General features: G+C 35.5%; 1 protein-coding gene across 1 annotated transcript in view; it reads left to right on the top strand.

The window, feature by feature from the left end:
• The window catches only part of LRP1B (LDL receptor related protein 1B), a 2,136,850-nt gene that overhangs the window by 1,560,502 nt on the left and 552,700 nt on the right, over window positions 1–23,648 (top strand). The window contains exons 36-37 of the mRNA XM_062186250.1: window positions 19,182–19,316; window positions 19,898–20,027. Coding sequence (XP_062042234.1) covers window positions 19,182–19,316; window positions 19,898–20,027 — 265 coding nt within the window. The remainder of the gene's footprint in view (window positions 1–19,181; window positions 19,317–19,897; window positions 20,028–23,648) is intronic.

Genomic DNA, 23,648 nt, shown 5'->3' with positions numbered 1-23,648 from the left:
AATGTAATGTATTGAAGTGAAATTGAGATTTTGAAATTCAATGATGATTTATAGCCCAGAAACAGTCTGTACCAAGACTGGGAGCAAGGTACAGTCCCTGGGAATGGAAAAGATGGCCACAAATGGGGACGAACATATTTCAGATTTTTATGGTTAATTTTGTACTGTACATTTAAAAATTATGTTTTGTATGAATTTAAAAAAATTAATGACATAAACATAACAAATTTCATTTATTTCATTGGTACAATTCTAAGAAGATAACCATGCTTCCCTCCATCCCTCTCTCACTCCCTCAATTCCTACCTTTCCCTTATTTTATTATTTTCTTTAATTTTGCAAAAACAGACTTTTAATTTACTCTATAAGTACAGGCTTAATGCAGCATTAATCATAAAGTTCAATAAGGGAAAAGTAAATGGACCACAGTTCCAGAAAAATATAAACAAAGGCTAAAAACAACAATCAAATTACAAGTGTCCATTTCATTCCTAATCTTTTTTATTTTTTTTGTATTCTATATTAACTACCACACATCAGAGAAAACATTTGATATTTGCCTTTTTGGGACTGACTTTTTTCACTATGCATAATGGTTCCCATTTGTATCCATTTTATTGTAAAAGACAGGATTTTATTATTTTTAATCACTGAGTAGTATTTCTATGTATATATGTGTGTATGTGTGTGTATATATATATATATATATCATATATATTCCTTTATCCAGTGATCAGTCAATGGACATCTATTGTGTTTCCATATATTAACTATTGTGAATTGGGATGAAATAAACAAGTGGGGTACAAATAACTCTTTTATATGTTGATTTTATTTTGTTTGGGTAAATTTCCTGGAGTGGGATGACTGAGTTGTTTGGCAGATTTATTCTCATATTTATGAGGAACCTCCAATACTGTCTTCCATAATGGCTGTGCTAGTCCACATTCCCATCAACAGTTTATTAGGGTACCTCTTATCCCATATCTTCAGGAGAAATTATTATTTTTTGAATTTTAGATAGCCATTTTAACAGGAGTGAGGTGAAATCTCATTGTAGTTTTGATAGGAATTCTCTGGTTGCTATTGAATCTGAACATTTTTCATGTGTCTGTGGGCTATTTGTCTTTCATTATTTGAAAAATGCCTGTTTATGTCCTTTGCCCATTTTTAAATTGGATTGCTTGTTTTGTTGTTGTTAAGTTTATTGAGCTCTTTATAGGTCCTGGATATTAATCTTTTATCAGTGTCATAGTCTGCAAATATTTTCTCCCTTTCTGTTGGTTGCCTCTTTGTTGAATGTTTCCTTTGTAGTGCAGAATCTTCTTAGTTTGATATAATCCCTTTTCTCTATTTTATCTTTATTACTTGTGCTACTGGAGTCTTCTCCAAGAAATCTTTGCCTATGCCAGTTTCCTGCATGGTTTCCCCAATGTTTTCGTTTAGTAATTTGATGATATGATTTAGATATTTATCCATTTTCAGTTGATTTTTCTACAAGGTGTAAGGTGGGGATCTTGTTTCATACTTCTGCATGTGCAGATCCATTTTCCAGGAATTGGCGTTAGCTCTTTTGTAAATATTAGTTGGTTGTACCCGTATGGATTGATTTCTGGGGTTTCTATTGTGTTCTGTTGGTCTACTTGTCTATTTTTGTGTTGACACCATCTTGTTTTGATTATAACTGTCCTGTATCTTTAAATCTAATAATATGATATTGCAATGCTTCAGGCTTTGTTTTTGTTGTGGAATATTGCTTTAGTTATCTGAGGTCTCTTTGTTTCTGTATGATTTTTAGCATTGTTTCTTATAGATCTCAGAAGGGTGTCATTGGTACTTTGTTGAGATCACATTGAATCTGTAAATTACTTTGGGTAAGATGGAAGTTTTGATGATATTAATTTTTCCATCCATGAGCATGGAAAATTTTTGCACTTTTTGTGTCTTGTATTTTTTAATATTTTCATCGTAGAGATGTTTCACATCTTTGGTTGTATTTATTCCAATGTATTTGCATTTTTCGTAGGTATTGTGAATAGAGCTGATCTTACAAGTTCTTCTCTGCCACAGAAGTGTTTGTGTGTATAGAGGCTATTGAATTTTGTGTGTTGATTTCATATTCTGCAATGTTACCAAACTCTTTTATGAGTTCCAATAGTCTTTTAATGGAGTCTTTTGGTTCCCCTATGGATAGGATAATGTCATCTGTGATCAGGGATAAGTTTACTTCCTCCTCTCTAACTTCTATCCCTTTGCTTTCTTTTGGTTGCCTACTGGCTCTGGCTGAAACTTACAGAACTAAATTTAATAGTTATCATGAAAGTTGGCATTCTTGTCTGGGTCTGGATCTTAGTGTATGTGAACATACAGTTGACTACAATATACATTGAGGGTCAGCTTCAAATTGTCTTATTTACCAAGAAATCTTGGTTAATGACATTCTTGATCATAGATGGCTTTGTATGACTTATGAGTGAACCTGGACCTCATCAAGGGATGATGAGAAACTCCGGGAATTGTGTAATATTAAGCAAGATCTGACTTGAATTTTAGCAATATGATTCAGATAGTTTTGTGAATGGGCTTGGAAAAGTAAAATTACAGAAAAGGAAGCCATGTAATTGGACGTTGCAGTCATTCAGAACATAGATAGGACAAAGACCTGACCTGAGTGATTATATGTAGTATATCTATTAAGGAATTAAAATATACAGGACCTGCTGACAGCTCAGATCTGGTATCTAGAATAATAATGACATGGAAAGAATTGAAGATAACTCAGGTGCTTAGTTTGCCTGATGAGGCACACAGTTCTTCCAACATAAGAATACAGGCAAATGAGCATATTTAGAACAGTTTTAAGGGGCTGGCACTGTGGCACAGCAGGTTAAAGCCCTTGCCCGAAACGCTGGCATCCCATATGAGTGCAGGTTCTAGTCCCAGCTGCTCCTCTTCCAATCCTGCTCTCTGCTATGGCCTGACAAAGGAGTGGAAGATGGCCCAAGTCCTTGGGCCTGTGCACCCATGTGGGAGACCTGGAAGAAACTCCTTACTTTGGATCAGAACAGCTCGGGCCATTGCGGCCATCTGGGGAGTGAACCAGCAGATGGAAGACCTCTCTCTGTCTCTACCTCTCTGTAACTCTGTCTTTCAAAAAAATAAAATAAATCTTAAAAAAAAAAAGAACAGTTTTAATAGATTCATTTTCTCAACTTTAAAATGAAAAAATCGATAAATGCATCCATTTTTCATGGTAAGAAGGCAGATGTGCTTGATCATTCATTCATGGAGATTTAGTATATATAATATGCAGAACACCTTAGTGTCTTCTAAACAAGTAACTGTGGAGGGAATATGGAAACTTTTCTTTGAAGAACTCCCAATGTAGTTTGGGAAACAAGTGAAGTTTACTATGAAATGATAGCTAGTATGTATGGTTACCAATACCTACATAACAGTGATTGATTATCTGGGAAGTGTGAAAGAGGCTGCTTGGTCAACTGTGTACTCCCTATAAAATAATGATTTACATTCAAAATTTTGTAGCAGAATATGTACTCAAAAAGAATCTGTGTTTTTTTCTTTTACTGAAAACCCAAAACAGACCACATTTTTATGCTGTGTCCTATTAACATGTTAGATATAGGTCAATAACAAAGAATCAAATTATAAAATAATCATGTCACAAGACTCCTATATATCTATTTGTCACCTGTGAATTACTGACATGCATACTCATTTCAGAAGGCCACTAAATACTGCAATTTTATTGATTCCTTAGCAATATAAATAATACATTTTCTTATTCTGAAGAATTTTATTTTTGGCCTACCCTGATGGAATAAGTATAAGCAATTTCATGTAGGGTTTGGAGTAGACTTTTTGTGAAGCTAGCATCTTTTACTCTAATACCTTTGTAAAAATATGGGATGCATTTGTGCATACAAATTAAAGTTAGTTTCTAGTATAAACTAATTCATGGGTGGTGATTTTTATATGTCAACAATGATTGTTTATTATCAAAAATTCTCTCATTTTCTAAGATTAATTCAAATTAGTTTCTTCTCCTTTTGCAAATACCAAAACATTTTCTCCTAGTTTTAAATTTATAAAAATATTACATAAACTGAAAACACATTGAAACTTTAAAGGGAATAGATTTCTTAGTTTATCATGAGTGTAATTTTCATTTTATTATATACTTTGTGTATTTTTAAGGTATTAGAGGTTAACCTCTTTATTTTTTAAAAGATGTATTCATTTATATTAGAGTCAGAATTACAGAGAGTGGGATAGATAGAGGTATCTTCCATCCACTGGTTCACTTCCCAGATGGTTACAATAGTCAGGACTGAGCCAAGCTTAAGCCAGGAGCCAGGATCTTCATCAGGGTCTTCCATGTAGCGCATAAGGGACCTAAACACTTGAGCTGTCCTGTGTTGCTTTCCCAGGCCTATAGCAGGGAGCTGGATAGGAAGTAAAGCATCTGGGACTCAAACTGGTACCCATATGGCATGTTGGCATGACAGGCAGTGCGTTTACCTACTATGCCACAATGCTGGCCAAACTTCATGTTGTTTGTTTGTAATAGTTCATACTTTATTATGCATGTTGTGTGTTTTAGGTAGTTAATAAAGATAGATGTATTTAATCATCACAATTCTATTATTTTCATTTTACATTTAGGAAATTGAACAGAAAAGTTAAATAACTTGACCAAATTCATGGAGGCACTAAGTAGTAAATTTCTAATGTAAGATATCAAATGTCAGTGACAGAGCCTTTAGTCACTGTGCCTTATTCCTCTGTTGAGTAAACCTCTTGAGTTTTTTTGGCTTTTTGTTGTTTTTCATAGAGATGGTAAAATATAAAATGCAAACTTGTTTGTTTGGAAAACATCTGTTCTTAAGGTTATTTGATGAGGTATCTCCTGAAGATATATCTATGCAACATGGTGTCTAAATTTTACAGCTTACCTTTGGAAGGCAAAACAGAATAAATTAATACAGCATCTCTTTGGAGCTACTTTTGGTGCTCTTCTAGTCTGAAGGAAATGAGAGAGTGACAATGCATTTTGGTTCTCCTACTGCTACCTGAAAGTCAGAATTAGCTACAAAATGACTGTGATAACTTTCTTAATGCATCCAGAATGCAGCACAGTGCAATGACTTTGAAGAGAAAAAACAGTGAATGCTGAAGAAATGTGAAAGATTCTTTTCATTACTCTTAGCGAAAATAGTTCAAAGCATGAAAGTGGAATTGCTTTTATAATTACATTTAAAGCAAATTCCATTCAGAACACAAAAGCTAGAAAAGGTATATAATTCTTATTTGATAACATAGTAATTTAAAAGAGAATATACATTATCTAAGGGTTCATAACATTGTACCTTAAGGGTATTAAGATTTCAAAAACTTCAGATGTCTGCAGATTTTATTTATTTACTCACAAAGATGGAGTTCTTTGTGATTTGTTGCTGCAACAAAATTGCCCATTAGCTTTTGTATTGATTTGCTTTCTCCAAAAAAAAAAAACGTAATTCATTAACAATTCATTATTAAATCTTTATATGGAGTATCTGGAACTTGAATGGCCTGTCCACTGTTCTATGAATACCCAGAGACATGTGTTTGATGTAGTTCAGGAGCTCTGTTCAGTGCTCCAGTGTGATGGGTGTGTCCAAGGTGAACCCAAGTTAGGCAGAAGGGAGATTTGTTCAGCTGCATTGGCACAGTCTCATGCTCACCACATTTCCTCAGAGAAGACCAATTCCTGGGCACTATCCCCAGTGGGTACAATATTCATTGGTGCTGCCACAAGAACAAAACAAAGGATCCATGCAATCCTCAGTCTAAGCATAGATTCTACAGCAAAGACTCTCACCATGGAATCAGGGAGCCTCGAGCATATGGAGCTGCCCACAGTGACTACCCAAAGTCCCAGCCACACACAGTACCCTTGCATGCAACCACAGTCTTTTTACACTTACTGGCACACAAGCCTCCCACAGTCACAAGCACTCAGCCCCTGTCAGTTATGCCAGCCAGACTGAGGTGTCTCTTACCTAGTTGCCAACATATAGACATGAGCTGGCACAGCTGTTACATATGTCAAAAATCACCCCCACTTTCTCAACTAGTTACAGGACCCTGGTGCTGGGTGGTTGGGGAGACAGAAATGTACCCCCATTATTCCCTTCAGGTTGGCAGGTACACCTTCGCCTGCAGGGCTCTAAGCTGGGCCCACACCAGGCTCTTCCCAGAGCTTTATCCCTAGTGGCTTGGGCTGCTACAGTCTGATCTCACATTACTCCAAAGCTGGTGCTGAGGCTCTCAAGCTGCTGCATTCCTGAGTTGTGTGCATCCACACCCTCTACATAGGTCCACAGTGTTCCTTTAACTTGCATGGAATTTCCTCTGCATTTTCCCCCCAACTCTTCCCTAGGATTGCACTCTCTACACTCTTCTAAAGCTATCTTTTCCTTGACTAGAGCAGGAAGCTCTCTACCTATTCTCCCATCTTGACCTGTGTCCATAGGATTTTCTAAAACATCAACAGGCAAGGTATTTGATCAAATTAAACAAACTGACATCTAATAGAAAATATGTAAAGTTTTGCAATTTAAGTAGAAATGTGGCTTAATAGCTACTACTAACATACTCTGGGGAAAAACAAGTATGATTTATGTTTTTGGGTTCCAGACAATAGAGTTGGATAAAAATCATAGGAAAATGAAAGATCTTTATAACAGCTAAAATTGGACTTACTTTGAGATACTGTATTTTCTTTATGTGCAAATTAAAATTAACTCTTAAAATTAGAGTTTTAGAATTAAAAAAGACCCTAAAATTTTCTGGTTTTTTTTTTGTGTGTAATTGTTCGTATATTTATATATTATTGTATATTACATGTATATTCTAATTTATTAAAATGTTATTCTATTATTATAGATAATGTTTTACTTATATAGAAGGAAAATTGGGCCTCAAGAGGCAGTGTAACTTTGTGAACGTTCCATGATCAATGGAAAAACAATGATGAGAACCTATCTGTATACTTCCTACTCTTTCTTCTGCTGTCTTCCAGTGTGCTGGTGATTATTTCCTTAAGAGAGAGAAGTTTGTGTGTGTGCGTGTGTGTGAGTGAGTGTATGTGTGTGTATAATTTGAAAAAGAGAGGGAGAGAGAGAGAGAGAGAGAGAGAGAGAGAGAGATTAATTGATTTCTCATCTGCTTCTGGGCTCTTCAGATGCTTGCAACAGCTGAGGGTTGGCTGGTCCTAACCAGGAGCCTGGAACACAACCTGGGTCACCCACCTAGGAGTCACGGACCCAACTAATTGAGCCATCACCTAGTGATTCCCAGCGTACTCATTAGCAAGAAGCTGGAATCCAGAGTAAAACTGGGGACCCAGCACTGTGACATAGGGGTAAAATTGCTGCCTGTAGTGCCAGCATCCCATATGGGCGCAGGTTCGAGTCCTGGATGCTCCACTTTCAATATAGCTTTTTGCTATGGCCTGGGAAAGCAGTAAAAGATGGCTCAAGTTTTTGGGACCCTGCACCTGTATGGGGGACCTAGAAGAAGCTCCTGACTTCAGATTGGCACAGCTTTGGCTGTTACAGCCATTTGGGGCGTGAACCAATAGATGGAAGACTTCTTTCTCTCTCTCTCTCTGCCTCTCTCTAACTAAGCCTTTCAAATAAATAAATAAATAAATAAAACTTTGAAACAAACAAAAAGCATATCTACTAAAATATGTCAGTTATTAATTATCAATATCATATTACAAACACACATGCAAAGAGTAGAACTGGGACTTGAATCTAGCCATTCTGATATGGATGTAGGCATCCCATGGGGCATCTTAATGTTGCACCAAGTGCCCACTCCTATATTGTACTTTGTCTGGGTATATTTTTGTGTGTGTATTTTTTTCCAAAGCAGCGTGGCAATTTAGGCCAGGAAATGTAACTTTGAATTATCTAGGGCTCAGCATCTCATGATAACAGGGAATAGAGTGTATTTATAGATGGTCAATATATGTTTATTTATTGATCATAACAAAGTAGACACTTAAAGTGACTTTTGGAATCTTGTATTTCCTATTCTATTTTCAGAGAGAATCCTACGTAATCCTAACTCAGTAGATGGTTTGCTTTTCATCTCTTAAATACTCAAGGAAAAAATTTTTTTTTCAACTCAAAAAGTTTTTTTTGTCATTGATAAAAGGTCTCTTTTACAGACAAAGGTCATTATAAAAGTATACAGCTTTCCCTTTTGTTCTGACTTTAGTTTCACTGCAAAATAACTGCCCACCTATGTCTCCACATGGAAATCTTTCAATGAATAGTCTTATTTGTCTTTTATCTGTGAGGAGGTAATGATTATTGTCATTACCTAATTTTATAAATTCTCTTTTCCAATCCTATGTTTTACATTGCCAAATTACCATATGTGTTAAGATAGCTTATTAATAATTCTGTTCTCTAATATAAACTCTATCATGATAGGAACAATATCTGTCATGTTCATCCTCATAGTTTTATGTCAACAGTAATTCTTAGCATGCTATTCTATTCTGACATTTGCAAAAATTTGTAGCATATACTAATTCCTATAAGTTTTTGTTGAATAGTAGTAATTAATGTTAAAATATCTTTTTGAAACAAGTGTCAACAAAATTTTGATAGTCTTCACTTTCCCTACTTCTATTTATTTTATAAGTTCACTTTATTATAAAATTTTATCATCTTTCAACTTGATTCTTATCCTAGTTAAAACAGTCTTGACCTAATTCATATTTATTTTATAGATATTCCCAGATATTAGAAAGTATATTTCTCTTTCTTAATATGTATTCCAGTTAAAGGCTTTGTGTTGGTATACAAAACAAATGTGGAAAAAGACTTGATGAGAAAAGGAGATTTGGATATGAATGGATGACATGGTTGTCCTATCCTGTCTGTCCTCATGAATCTATCATTACATAGTTGATTTGATCACTGATTCCTAAGTGCACCTAATAGAAAACATAGAAAAAAAAAACTATCAATTCAGCAGTGCTGTAGTCTGTTGGACTTATCCATTTGGAAACAGCCTCAGTATCACTATTTGTTTTGTGCACAGGAGACTACATTGGTGAAAGCTGTGTTGATTGTAGTCTCTACTCATGAAATGTCTCACAGTCTAATTCTAAGAAGAAATATATTCAATATGTCAATAAAGGAATATGCAAGATGTAGTGGTATACAAGAGTACTTCAAAAGGTTCATGGGAAAATGGAATTTAAAATAAGTTTGTCTTTTGTCAGAAGATTTTAAGCCATATATATATTTTTTCATAATATCAATTTCCATAATTTTTGAAGATACAACATATATGGGAAGGAATGCTTTAAGATTATACTGAAAAGAATATTGCAGGACTGCTAATACTATTGGGAAGAAATAAAAGCTGTTGGAGAGTCAAAAATTTTGTGTTCATTCATCCTTATATTTGTGAAGATTGTTGTTATATTTGAATTCTTGCAAAAATATTTGTCTGTACAAGTATATTACATGTTGCCTATCTCACACTATTGTGAATTGCTGTGAATTTTTTCTTTGCATACCTACTGCGTCTTAATACTTCTGTGGTGTGAGATGTGACTTTCTTGTATCAGTCTCTCAACTAGTGCACATACAACAAATTGTATCTTTGTAAAGATGTATATATTTATTCAAAAGTCAGAAATACAAAACTGTGTAAGAGAGAGAGAGAGAGTGAAAGAGAGAGAGAGGAGCGAGCGAGCGAGAGAGCTCTTATTTGCTAGTTTACTCCTCAAATGCTCATGATGGGCAGAATGAGAATGCAATACGGGTCTCCTATATTGGCAGCAGGAATCCAATTACTTGAGCCATCACTGTACTTTAGCTGTAAGCTACAGTTAAGAGGCAGATCTGAGAATCAAATCCAGCTACTCCAAAGTAGAATGTTGGCATTTTTACTGTTTTGGGAGTCATTTTTCTAGAATAGTTAGGGAAAATTTCAGTAAGAAAGGAATGTTTCAGCTGAGTTAGAATGGTGTAGATATTTGAGAAAAGAAAAGAACTTACCAAGCGGAAAGAAAAGACAATGTAAATGTAAAAAGGCCTGAGATTGAAGAGCATTTGGGTTGGTTTGGAAACAGGAAGAATTGTATTACTGGAGCTGGTTGACTGACAGGAATAATGCAAAGAAGGATGTCAGGTTTCAGGGTGTGGGTAGATCAGCAATGTCATGGAAAGGAAATTTGATATAACTGTGCATGTGATGAGAAGTGATAAAAGAATTTGAATATATTGGGGCAGAAATGTTCTTATTGTACTTTTTGAAAGTCTTACTATTATTCCTGAGGGTGATAAAGGAAAGACAGGGACAAAAATGGTAGTTAGATAGCCTGTTAAGAGGTTTTGTTGGTTCTGGTTGAGGATGGCAGGATATGGAGGGAGCTTACTGCTGAACTCTAGAGGAAGATAGTTAAAAAAATAGTGGAGAGAGCGCATCTCAGGGAAGGCTTAGAGAGAAAACAGCAGAGGAAACTCCATGCAAATTGGAGGGACACTGTGGACCTATGTGGAGGGTAGGGACACACACAGCTCAGGACCCCAGCAGCTTAGAGCCTCAGAACAAGCTTCAGAGTGAAGTGAGACCAGACTGGAGCAGCGAAAGCCACTGGTGAAAAAGCTACAAGAAGAGCCTGGTTTGGGCCCAGCTTGGAGCACTGTGGGCAACAGTGTACCTGGCAACCTAAACAAAAAAAGAGGGGGCCATTTTTCTCTCTCCCCAACCACCTGGCACCCAGCATCCTGTAACTAGCTCAGAGAGGGCAAGCAACATTTTGGACATGCATAACAGCTGAACCAGCTTGTGTCTGCACGCCCAGCAACAGCCAAGCGTAGACTCCTGATTTTGGCTGGGAGAACTGACAGGTGCTTGGTGCTTGTGACCATGGGAGCCTTATGAGCCAGGACTGTGAAAACACTGTGGTTGTGTGGGAGGGCGCATGGTGTGGCTAGGATTTGGGCAGTCACTGTGGGCAACTCCACATGCTTGGGGCTCCCTGATTCCCCAGTGACGGTCATTGCTGCAGGATCCATGTTAAAACCGATGACTGCATGAATCCTTTGTGCTGTTATTGTGGCAGTGCAGATGAGAATTGTACCCACTGGGGCTAGTGCTCAGGCATTGGTTTCCTTTGAGGAGAGGTGAGCATGAGAATACACCAACAGAGCAGAACAAACCCCACCTCTGTTTTAAAAAAAGAGAAAGAGATTTACCAGGCTCAACTTGCGAATCACCTTGCCCTTACTGAAGCACTGAACAAAGCTCCTTGACCACTCCAAAAACATGCCTCTGGGGATTCACTGAAAAAGATTGGACACTCCGCTAAACCACAGAGGCATAGACCAAAGATAAAAGCCATCATAGGAGAAAAAGATAAAATCCAACAAGTATCACCACAAATGCCTAAAAATAAACACAGTAATTCAAGAAACAAGAATAAGGAAGACAACATGACACCCACAAAAGAACACAACATTTTAATACTAGAATGCAAAAATGAAGAGACTGATGAAATGCCAAAACAGAACTCAAAAAAATGGATCATAGAATTACTTAGAAGTAACCAGAAGCAAATTCATGAACTAAAGGAATCCAAACATGACATGGATGAAAATTTTTCCCATGAAATTGAGATTTTAAAGAGAAATAAAAAAGAAATGAGAAAGAAGGGGATGTCCAAATAAAGAAGCACATAGAACTCCTAATAGACATGACCAGAAGAGATCTTCACCACAGCACATTGTTGTCATACTCTTCACAGTAAAACATGAAGAAAAGATTCTAAAATGTGCACAACAGAAATACCAGATTACTTTCAGAGGATCTCCAATTAGACTCACAGATGATGTCTCATCAGAAACCCTACAGACTAGGAGAGAATGGCAAGATATGGTCCAAATCTTAAGAGATAAAAGCTGTCAACCTGGAACACTGGACCCTCCAAAGCTCTCATTTATGAAAGAAGGTGAAATAAAGATCTTCCATAACACAGAGAGATTGAATAAATTTGTCACCACACTTTATAGAAGATACTTAGTGGTGTGCTACACACAGAAACACAGAAACATTGTCATCACTACAAAAGAAGGTGAAGGCAGAAAATCTCCCAGTGAAAGTACAAAAGAAATCCAAAGTAAAGAATAGGAATATTTATGGAAAAATTGGAGGACCAAGTTGTTACTTACCAATAATCACCTTGAAAATACATGGTCTCAATTCTCCAGTCAAAATACACAGACTGGTAGAATGTATCAAAAAAAAACTAAATCCATCTATTTGCTGCCTACAAGAAACATATCTCATCAATAGATACATGCAGACTGAAAGTGAAAAGATGGAAAAAGATATTCCATGCTAACAGAAACCTAAAAAGAGCTGGTGTAGCCATCCTATATCAGACAAAATAGACTTTAACACAAAAACTGTAAAAATAGACAAAGGTCTATATAATGATAAAGGGATCAATTCAACAGAAAGATGTGGCTATTGTAATTGTAAATACACCTAATTAGATGTCACCTGGCTATTTAAAAAAATGTTGGGGCTGGCACTGTGGTGAAGCTGGTAAAGCCACCATCTGCAGCGCTGGCATCCCATATGAGTGACAGTTAAAGTCCCGGCTGCTCCACTTCTAATCCAGCTCTCTGCTATAGCCTGGGAATGCTGTAGAAGATGGCCCAAGTCCTTGGGCCCCTGCACCCATGTGGGAAGACCTGGAGGAAGCTCCTGGCTCCTGGCTTCGGATTGGCGCAGCTCTGACCACTGTGGCCAATTGGAGAGTGAACCAGCAGATGGAAGACCTCTCTCTCTGCCGCTGCTTCTCTGTGTAACTCTGACGTTCAAATAAATAATTTTTTTTTTGACAGGCAGAGTGGACAGTGAGAGAGAGAGAGACAGAAAGAAAGGTCTTCCTTTGCCATTGGTTCACCCTCCAATGGCCGCCGCGGCTGGCGCGCTGCGGCCAGCGCACCACACTGATCCGAAGGCAGGAGCCAGGTGCTTTCTCCTGGTCTCCTGTGGGGTACAGGACCCAAGGACTTGGGCCATCCTTCACTGCACTCCCGGGCCACAGCAGAGAGCTGGCCTGGAAGAGGGGCAACTGGGACAGAATCCGGCACCCCGACCGGGACTAGAACCCGGTGTGCCGGCGCCGCAAGGCGGAGGATTAGCCTGTTGAGCCACGGTGCCGGCCCCAAATAAATATTTTAAAAATAAAAAGAATGTTAATGGTTCTATAGGGAGATATATACTCCAATAAATAGTAATGAAGGACTTCAATGCCCACTTTCAGCAATGGATAGATCAACCAGACAGAAAATCAGCAAGAAAAAAAAAAAAACAGAATTAATTGACACTATAGATCAAATGGACCTAACGGGTATCTACAGAACTGTTCATCCTACAATTGCAAAATACACATTCTTCTTACCAGTGCATGGAACTTTTTCAAGGACAGAACACATGCTAGGCCATAAAGCAAGTCTTAACAAATTCAAGAAAATGAAATACATACCATGCATCATTTCTGACCCAATAGAATGAAGCTGGAAATCAACAACTCAAGAATCTCTAGAACATATGTAAACACATGGAACTGAACAATATGCTTCTGAAAGAACAGTGGGTCATGGAATAAATCAAAGGAGAATTCAAAAAAGTGTTTAGAAATGAGTGAAGATGGCAATACAACATATCAAAACATATGGGAAATGCAAAAGCAATATTAAAAGTTTCTAGCAATTGGTGCTTACATCAAGAAATTGGAAAGGCACCAAATAAATGAACTGTTAATGCATCTCTAGGATATAGAAAAACAACAACAAACCAAACCCAGAAACTAGTAGAAGAAAAAAAATAATTAAAATTAGAGATGAAATAAATAAAATTAAAACCAAAAGAAGTAGAAAACATCAGCAAAATTAACAGCCGATTTACTGAAAAATAAACAAAATTGGCACACCATTGGCCCAACTAATCAAAGAAAAAAGAGGGAGAAGACCCAAGTCAATAAAATTAGAGTTGAAAAATGAAATATAACAACAGACACCACAGACATATAATAAATCATCAGAAATTATTAGAAAAAGATGTACGCCAACAAATCAGGAAACCTGAAAGAAATGGATAGATTCCTGGACATATAAAACCTACCTAAACTTAACCATGAAAATATGGAAAACCTAAACAAACCAATAACCTATATGGAAACTGAATCAATAATAAAATCCCTCCCAACAAAGTAAAGCCCTAGACCAGATGGCTTCACTGAGGAATTCTACCAGACATTTACAAAAGAACTAATTCAAATTCTTCTGGAGCTATTCAAAAAATTGAAAGGGAGGGAATATTCCAAAACTGCTGCTATGAAGCCAACATCACCTTAATTCCTATAACATAAGGAAAAGTACTGTAGCCCAATTTCCCTGATGAACACAGATGCAAAATTCCTAAAAAAAATCCTAGCCAGATCATTCACCTGGACCAAGTGGAATTTATATCTATATGCAGGATTGGTTCAACATTCATAAATTAATTAATGTGATACATTGAATTAACAAATTGAAAAACAAACATCATATGATTATTTCAATAGCTGAAGAGAAAGCATTTGATAAAATATAACACCATTTCATGATGAAAACCTTAAGCAAATTGGGTAAAGAAGGAACATTCCTCAACAAAATCAAGGCAATTTATGAGAAATACATGGAGAATGTCCTATTGAATGAGGAAAAGTTTTTGGAAATTTTCCCACTGAGATCCAGAACCAGGCAAGATTCCAACTCTCATAATTACTATTCAATATAGTTATGGAAATTTTAGCCAGAGCCATTAGGCAAGAAAAATGAATCCAAGGGATACAAATTGGGAAGGAGGAAGTCAATCTATTCCTATTGGCAGATGACATAATACTACATATATGAGGATCCAAAAGACTCCACTAAGAGACTACTGGAGCTCAGAATGGAGTTTTTTAAAGTGATAAGATATAAAACCAACCCACAAAAATCAGTAGGCTTTGTATACAAAGACAATGCCACAGAGAAAAAACTTCTAAGATCAATCTCATTCACTATAGCTACCAAAAAACCCACAAATACCTTGGAATAAATTTAACCAAGCATGTCAAAATTCTCTACAATAAAACTTACAAGACATTAAAGCATAAACACATTAAGACACCAAAAAATGGAAAAATTTTCCATGTTCATGGATTCAAAGAATTAATATCATCAAAATGTCCATACTACCAAAAGCAATGTACAGATTCAATGTGATACTAATCAAAATACCAAGGACATTCTTCTCAGATATAGAAAAAAATGATGCTGAAATTCATGTGGAAACACAGAAGATCATGAATAGCTAAAGCAAGCTTATACAACAAAAACAAACGTGGTGGTGTCACAATACCAGATTTCAAGGCATACTACAGGAGAGTTAGAATCAACACAGCCTGGTACTAGTACAAAAACTCATGGATTGACCAATGGAACAGAATAGAAATGCCAGAAACCAACCCATGACTTACAATCAACTTATCTTTGACCAAGATGTAAAGCCAATCCCTGGAGCAAGGACAGTCTCTTCAACAAAGGATGCTAGGAAAACTGGATTGCCCTATGCAGTAATAGGAAGCAAGACTCCTACCTTACACCTTACACACAAATCCACTCAAATGGATTAAAGACCTAAATCTATGACCCGATGCCATAAAATTATTAGAGAACATTGGGGAAACTCTGTAAGATTTTGGCATAATAATATACTTCCTGGAAAAGACCCCAGAGGCACAGGCAATCAATACCAAAATTGACAAATAGTATTTCATTCATTTGAGTAACTTCTGCACTGCAAAAATACACACTCAGCAAAATCAAGAGGCAACCAATAGAATGGGAGAAATTATTTGAAAACTATTCAACTGAAAAAAGATTACTAACTAGAATATATAAAGAGATCAAGAAACTCAACTGCAATAAAACAAACAACTCAGTCAGAAAATGGGCAAATGATTTTAGCAGGCTTTTTTTAAAGATTTATTTATTTATTTGAAAGTCAGAGTTACACAGAGAGAAGAGAGGCAGAGAGAGAGAGAGACAGAGAGACAGAGAGACAGAGAGAGAGAGAGAGGTCTTCCATCTGATTGTTCACTCCCCAACTGGCTGTAATGGACAGAGCTGTGCTGATCTGAAGCCAGGAGCCAAGAACCTCCTTCAGGTCTCCCACATGGGTGCAGGGCCCAAGGTCTTGGCTCATCTTCTACTGCTTTCCCAGGTAAACAGGCATTTTTCAAAAGAGGAAAACCAGATGGCCAACAGACACATGAAATAATGCTCAGAATCATAGACATCAGGGTAATGTAAAATAAAACCACAATGAAGTTTCATCTCACCCCTGATAGAATTATTTCACACAGAAATCAACAAACAACAAACTCTGGTGAGGATATGTGGAAAAGGCTACCCTAATCCACTGTTGTTGGGAATGTAAACTGGTACAGCCACTGTGGAAGACAGTATGGAGATACTTCAGAAATCTGAATAGAGACCTACCATATGACTCAACCATCCCACTCCTGGGAATGTATCCAAGGGAAATGAAATCAGCAAATGAAAGAGTTATCTGTACCCCCATATTTATTGCAGCTCAATTCACAATAGCTAAGACATGGAATCAACCCAAATGCCCATCAACTGAAGACTGCATAAAGAAATTATGGATATGTACACCATGGAATACTACACAGTGGATAAAAAAATAAAATCCTATCATTTTCAACAAAATGAATGAAACTATAAACCCTCATACTTCATGAAATAAGCCAGCCCCAAAAGACAAATGCCATTCATACTCCCTGATCAGTGATGACTAATAGAGCACCTAAAACATGATCTATAGAAGTGAAATTGACACTTTGAGATGCAATATCTTTGAACAGCCTTTGTCTCCACACTTGAGGAACAGTTTTTGGTTTTCATACTATTTGTTGAACTCTTTACTTGTCATAGAGTTAATCATATGTGTATAAAGTTAATTGAAAATAGATCTTAGTGAAAGATAAGAATGGAAGTAGGAGAGGGTGAAGGAAGAAGTGTGGGAGGGTGGGCACAGTCAGAAAAGTCACTATGTTCCTAAAGTTGTACTCATGAAATACATGAAGTTTATATTCCTTAACTAAAAGATTTCTGTGAAAAACAGAGAAAAAAAGAGGCTATTGTGAGAGTTAATAGTGCCTTTCAAGGCAGGGTGCAGCATTATGATGCTGCAAGTTAAGCTACTATCTACCAATTCAGCTCCCTGCTAATGTGCCTGGGAAAGCAGCAAATGATGACTCTAGTATTTGGACCTCTGCCACCTATGTGGGAGACTTTGATGAATTCTTTGCTTTGGGCTTTGGCTTCTCCCAACCTGGCCTTTGGACACTGTGTGAATAAAGAAGCAGGTGGAAAATGGATATCTCCCCCACCCTTCTCTTTTGAACTGCCTTTCAAATAAATAAATAAATAAATAAATAAATAAATAAATGGTGAATGAGTAAGAGGGGTATTTGGATGATAGGGTTTTTTTTTTTAAAGAAAACTTAAAAGAACCACCAATACTTGGTAACAGGTTAAATTTTACAGTAGTTGGTGATGTATTAGACGTGGAGTATGAGAAAATGTATCAAATGACAATCCCCAAATTTTTATCTCAAGAAGCAAAGGCTGGAAATGGCACCCATCACACCATCATGTCTGAACTCATTGCCATAGGGAAGAGAACAAGGAAACCCAGATAGAAAATCAAAAATTTGTATTTCTTGTATCAGGATTGTTTTTCAATATACATGTGGAAAAAAAAAGTATGTAGTTTGCTATGTAGATCCAGTATTTTGGGAAGAAACAATACTCTACATAAAATGCATCAGATTTATATAAAATAACGATTATTTTTATACATTGATTGTATATATATATATATATATATATATATATATATATATATATATCTGCCCTGGCTTAAATAGTTGTACAGCTGACTTAACCATTGTTGAGAACAGCAGATATTTGGAATCATTTTCCAGATAGATTAAAGAATTCAGACTCTATTTCATTTGAAATGGAAGTCCCAAATTTACTGATAAATGGCTTCATTATACTAATTGCCTCTTCTTTATTTCCATAGTTTGTCACTGTGCCAGGGGGAAATTATATTGGTCTTAAAGGATTTGTTCTTCGAATGGCCATGTAGGTCACAACACAAAAACTTACCTAGTTGATGGCAAATTTATTATTTAATGATTTGTCCCCAGCGTCTTTCTGGTTGCTGTATTTAAAATCATTGGTCTATAATTACTACCCTTTATGCATATGCATGCACATATATCTCATTTATAGTCTTCAGACACATTTTTCATTCAAATATTCAAAAAGCATGGTTATTTAAAGACTCTGTGATAGCAGAGAGCAATTTCTCAAGTATCTGTAAGCCCATTTCTACAATGAATGTTTGAAAAATAATGTTAGAGGTTTATAGTTGACATTTGTGAAACCATTTAGTAACTCAGAAGAAAAAATTGGATGGTAAGACATTTTTCAGGCATTATACATTTTGAATGACCTTATGCTTAAAACACTCCTGATGTAGTTGAATGTCCTTAAGTTTCATTTCATTGTCTCTCAACTTTGTGACTTTATTTATTTGGTTATTTTAAATAGTATCTTTTGATAGAGGACTCAGGCTCAAGTATAGTTGTGAAGAAACAATAATCACAATCCAAGTAATATGATTTGATAACAAGATTGCATATTCACCAGGTATAAGGATTTATTGAGATGAAATGGGTAGGAAAGTTAAAAAAAATAGTAAAAATTGCAATAGGCCATTTCTACAAATATTTCATGAAATACTTTAAAAATACTTTAAGATGTATGCTCTTTCATGTTATTTTAATACATTTCTCCTATTTAGTTTAATAAATTATTCTGAAGAATACTGGTACTCTTCTACACCCATGATTATAATTCAGTAAATATTGATGTAATATGATCCTAGTAGATATATTGATACTTTTTATAATGTATAGCATTTTTCTTATTTTCTTTCCATAGAAAACGATACCATCTACTGGACAGACATGGGCTTCAATAAAATTAGCCGAGCTAAAAGGGATCAAACATGGAAAGAAGATATCATTACCAATGGCTTGGGAAGAGTGGAAGGGATAGCTGTTGACTGGATTGCTGGTATAATTTGTTGCTTTTTCCCTTTGTTTCACACCTACTTTGTTAGGCACTCACATTGCTTCATATAAATTCTGTTCCTGACTCAAGAGTCTTTTTTTTTGGTACTCTCAGCCACAGGGGTAAATAGTCTTTTTTGCTTTTGGCTCCACTTTTTCTAATGCTTTTGAGCTTTTGGATGAGTGTTTTTATGTAGAATTAGATTATGTGGTGTTAACTTCCACCAGATCTCCTGAGAGCTCCACAAAGCAGGTAAACAAAAGTGTTAGAAGTTCTCTTTTGCCTGAAGTCAGTAGAAAGTTAAAATACCTTGTTTAGGGAGGGAAAGTTTCAAATCACCTTTTAATATTTGTGTAGCATTATATGATTTAAACCACAGGTAGGTGAGATTAGGATTGGAAGTATTTGCATATTAGTTTATTTTCAGCTTTCTTCTTATGGAACATGCATATTAAAACAGGAATGTAGGAAGAAAATAATTTATTGATAGTTACGTGACTACTCAGATATTTGGTTTTAGCCATGATTAGTAAATAAATTTATTTCTCACAACTGTATTATAAACATTTCTACATTTTTCCTAGGTAACATATATTGGACAGATCATGGATTCAACTTAATTGAAGTTGCAAGACTCAATGGCTCTTTCCGTTATGTTATTATTTCTCAAGGCCTGGATCAACCAAGATCTATAGCTGTGCACCCAGAGAAAGGGTAATTTTAAGGTTTACATGTATCTTCTGCTTTTCAAGTGAATTTTCTTAAGTTCTACTGAAAAAAATCTATATTAATATTTATTTTTATTTACAATGTCTGGGGAAAAACCCTCCAAAATACCTTACCTAAGCAGAAAAAAATTTGATTTCACTTCGTTTATGTATATTTTAGTAGGTATTTGTTTAGGTTGCATTTATTATGCATATTTCTTTTACCTCTAAGTCCAAATAAGGGCACAAATTTATTTCCACATATTCAGTTTAGAGTTCTGTCCTAGAACTGTTTGTATAATTAAGTATTCAATGATTTGTTAAAGGATTGAAATAGCCATTGGTAGCCAAACCTCTTCACCCATATATCTAAGCTTCAATTTGTGTGTTTAATGTTACCAAATTAACACATTTTTCCAAGTTTCTTATGTTTCATTTTCCTCCTTTCTCTTTCTTGAGTTGCAGGTAAGTTGTCTACTTGTTTTCTTCATAGGTCATTGGGGAAGTTTCATGGACACACACAAAGTGCATACATACAAAATCATAGTGAATTCAACCTGCTAGATTTTGTTGATTCTTTTCTTCTAAATAATTCTATTATCAATTTAGTTCTCCATCTTCATTGCCTCCACTTTAATAGATTATGTTATTCTCTTAAACATACACAGTAACTCTTCAGTTGGTTTCAAGAAAGGCGGGAGTGATTTGTTTTTAAATATGTAAATATGTTTACTTAAAACATTTCCAAGAATTTCCATTGCCTTTTGTAGAAAGTCCAAAATTTCCAATGTAGTCCCCCTTAATCAGGGTCTGTGTATGTATTTGATCTCATAAGCTGTTATAGACTTTAAAAGCATACTCTTAGTATGTTTTTAAAATGTATCTTAACCTCTTCTATTCCCAATCTGCACATCTCCCCTTTACCTGCAATCATCCTCTCGTTATTTGTAATGTGCTAAATTGTATTTTTCCTTCCAAGGCTTTAAGAACGGATTAGGTGATACTATGACCCTAAAGCACCTAACACTTTTATTTCAATAATTGGTGTGCATTAAAATTTATTTATTTATATTCATTTGCCTCATTGCTGTACTTTTCCTTGGAGTGGATAATAACTTTATTCTTCTCTATCCTTTAACTCTATGAGAAGAAGAGCCATGTGTGCTTGATCCATTTCTCTATCTGCAGTGCTCAGTATAGTGGCTGTTAAAGAATAACTGGTGACCAATAACTACTTTCTCATAAACAATAATGTGGAAGTGTTCCTGTTTTAAAGGCCTTGGTTTTTCCTCACTCTTTTGCTTCTTGCATTACTGGTGTGATTTGATTTAAGTTTTAAAAGAGAAGATATTTCTATGTAATGGAATGTCTCCGCCTCTCAGAGAAGAATAAAAGAGAATCCATGGTAGTGAATAAAAGTGTGTGAGAAACAAGTTTAAGGAACACTGATTTAGAATAAAATTATATATATATATATATATATATACATACACACATATACATATGTATATATATATATCATACAAAAATCAACTCTCCATCAAATCTGGAATCTTCCCCATTTGTTAAGTGTTATATATACTTTTTGCAATATTAGCACTTGTTTCATTTTTTGACAAGTGCTCTACAGCCAGATTATACAATTTGTACAACAAAAAAGAAGCAAAGTTTAATAGAAGTGAGAGAAAAAATGCAAATTTGTCACATTTCAACTGAAAGCTAAAATTATAATATAAACATAAAAAAGTGTGTTAGGATTATTCTAGGTTATAAGTAATGTAATTTGGCTAGAGTGTGGTAAGTATATGAATTTCCTTTTTCCTACTATTTTGCAATTAAAAATTTATTTTAACATTTAACAATTTTTAACATCCTGCCATATTCACTTCATATGCAGATATTGGATATATATATATATGCATATATATGTAATATATTTTCTTTAAAAAAGGAATACTGGTGTCATATCCTTTGACATTCCTGACAATGATCATAAAGTGTGATAAATGGTGCATTGTCATGTAGAGGTCATAATTCATTGAAGATAATACTTTTATCTATATATCAAATAATATAACATTCACACTATTTTTATACTCTCTCTATAGTGTAAACTTCCACATATGAGAGAAAAATGTGATATTTGTCTTTCTGTCTCTGGCTTATTTCACTTAGCATAATGATCTCAAGTTCTATCCATTTCATTATAAATGTCAGGATTTTATGACTATATTTTTTTTCTTGGATAAGTGCATTCTGAATGTAGAATATTTCTGGCACTGATTCAATCACTCAATTCCTTTTTTTTTTAAATTTCTTCACATCTATTTCCCATAAGCTTATATTTTGACCTTATGCTTGATGTTTTTGCCCCATTGTTATAGCATTTGATATTTCATCAGGCAGCATTTTTGCAGTTAAGGAGAATGTGTGTTAGGATAAATCACTTTTTCCTTGCTAGCCTGCATTATTTCACTTGAGAAATAAAGGTGCTAGTTGTAAGTGCTTTGTTTTTCCTGAGCCAGTAGTGGGTTACATTCTCATCCTTTCTCCAAAGATGAGAGAGCATCTTGACATATTTAGACAAGTTACAATTCATCATCTAGTGGTAGGGTAAAATCTCCAACCAAAGAATACACAAGGGGTCTTCAAAAGTTCATGGGCAATACATAGTATGAAAAAACTGTGTGTGGATTTCAAAAGAAATTTTGTAAAATTATTTTTTCCATTAAGGGTACAGATTTCATGTATTTTATATACACAGTTTTAAGAAGAAATTTATAATTCCTGTTCCTCCTTCCTTTTGTTATTTTTCTTTAAATTTTTGAAATGACATACTTTCTTTTGTGATAATTATTTTTTTAAATAAAGGCAGAGTTACAGAAAAGTAGAGGCAGAAAGAGAGAGAAAGAAAGTGGTCACTGATTTCACACATAAGAGTGTTAATTGTTAACAACAAGAGTCACTGTGCACTAGCTCTCAATATAGGACCTGTGTCCTCAATGAGTGTATTGAGAGTTAATTGTAAAATCATTTCTCAAACAGTTTTTTTCTGTGTGTTGCAAATTGTTGAAATCTTTACTTATTATAGAGTTGGTCTTCTGTGTACAAAGTTAATTAAAAGTGAATCTTAATGGAGAATGGGACTGGCAAGGGGAGAGGAGGAGAGTTGAGAGTATGCGTGGGAGGTCTGATAGGATGGGAAGAATAAATATATTCCTAAAGTTGTACTTAGGAAATTTGTATTCCTTAAAAAACAAATTAAAGAAAAAAAGAGAGAGAGTTCTTTCATCTACTAGTGTACTCTCCAAATGGCTGCTACAGCTAGAGTTTGGCCGATCTGAACCCAGGGGCCAGAAACTCCTTCCAGGTCTCCCACGTGGGTGCAGGGGCCTCAGCACTTGGGCCATCTTCCACTGCTTTCCCGGGCCATATCATAGAGCTGGATTGGAAGTGGAGCAGCCAGTCTCTAACCGGTGCCCATACAGGATGCTTGCACTGCAGGCAGCAATTTTTATCCAGTATGCCACAGCCCCAGCCCCAGAATGACATACATTCAATTGACTTTATAATCACAAACTTAATCCTCCACTAAATAAAGAATTCAACAAGTAGTAAGTTTTATATA

Source organism: Lepus europaeus, chromosome 1 (genome assembly GCF_033115175.1).
Source record: "Lepus europaeus isolate LE1 chromosome 1, mLepTim1.pri, whole genome shotgun sequence".
NCBI lineage: Eukaryota > Metazoa > Chordata > Mammalia > Lagomorpha > Leporidae > Lepus > Lepus europaeus.
The sequence above is the reverse complement of the archived record's forward strand: the minus strand, read 5'-3'. Positions and strand labels throughout refer to the sequence as shown.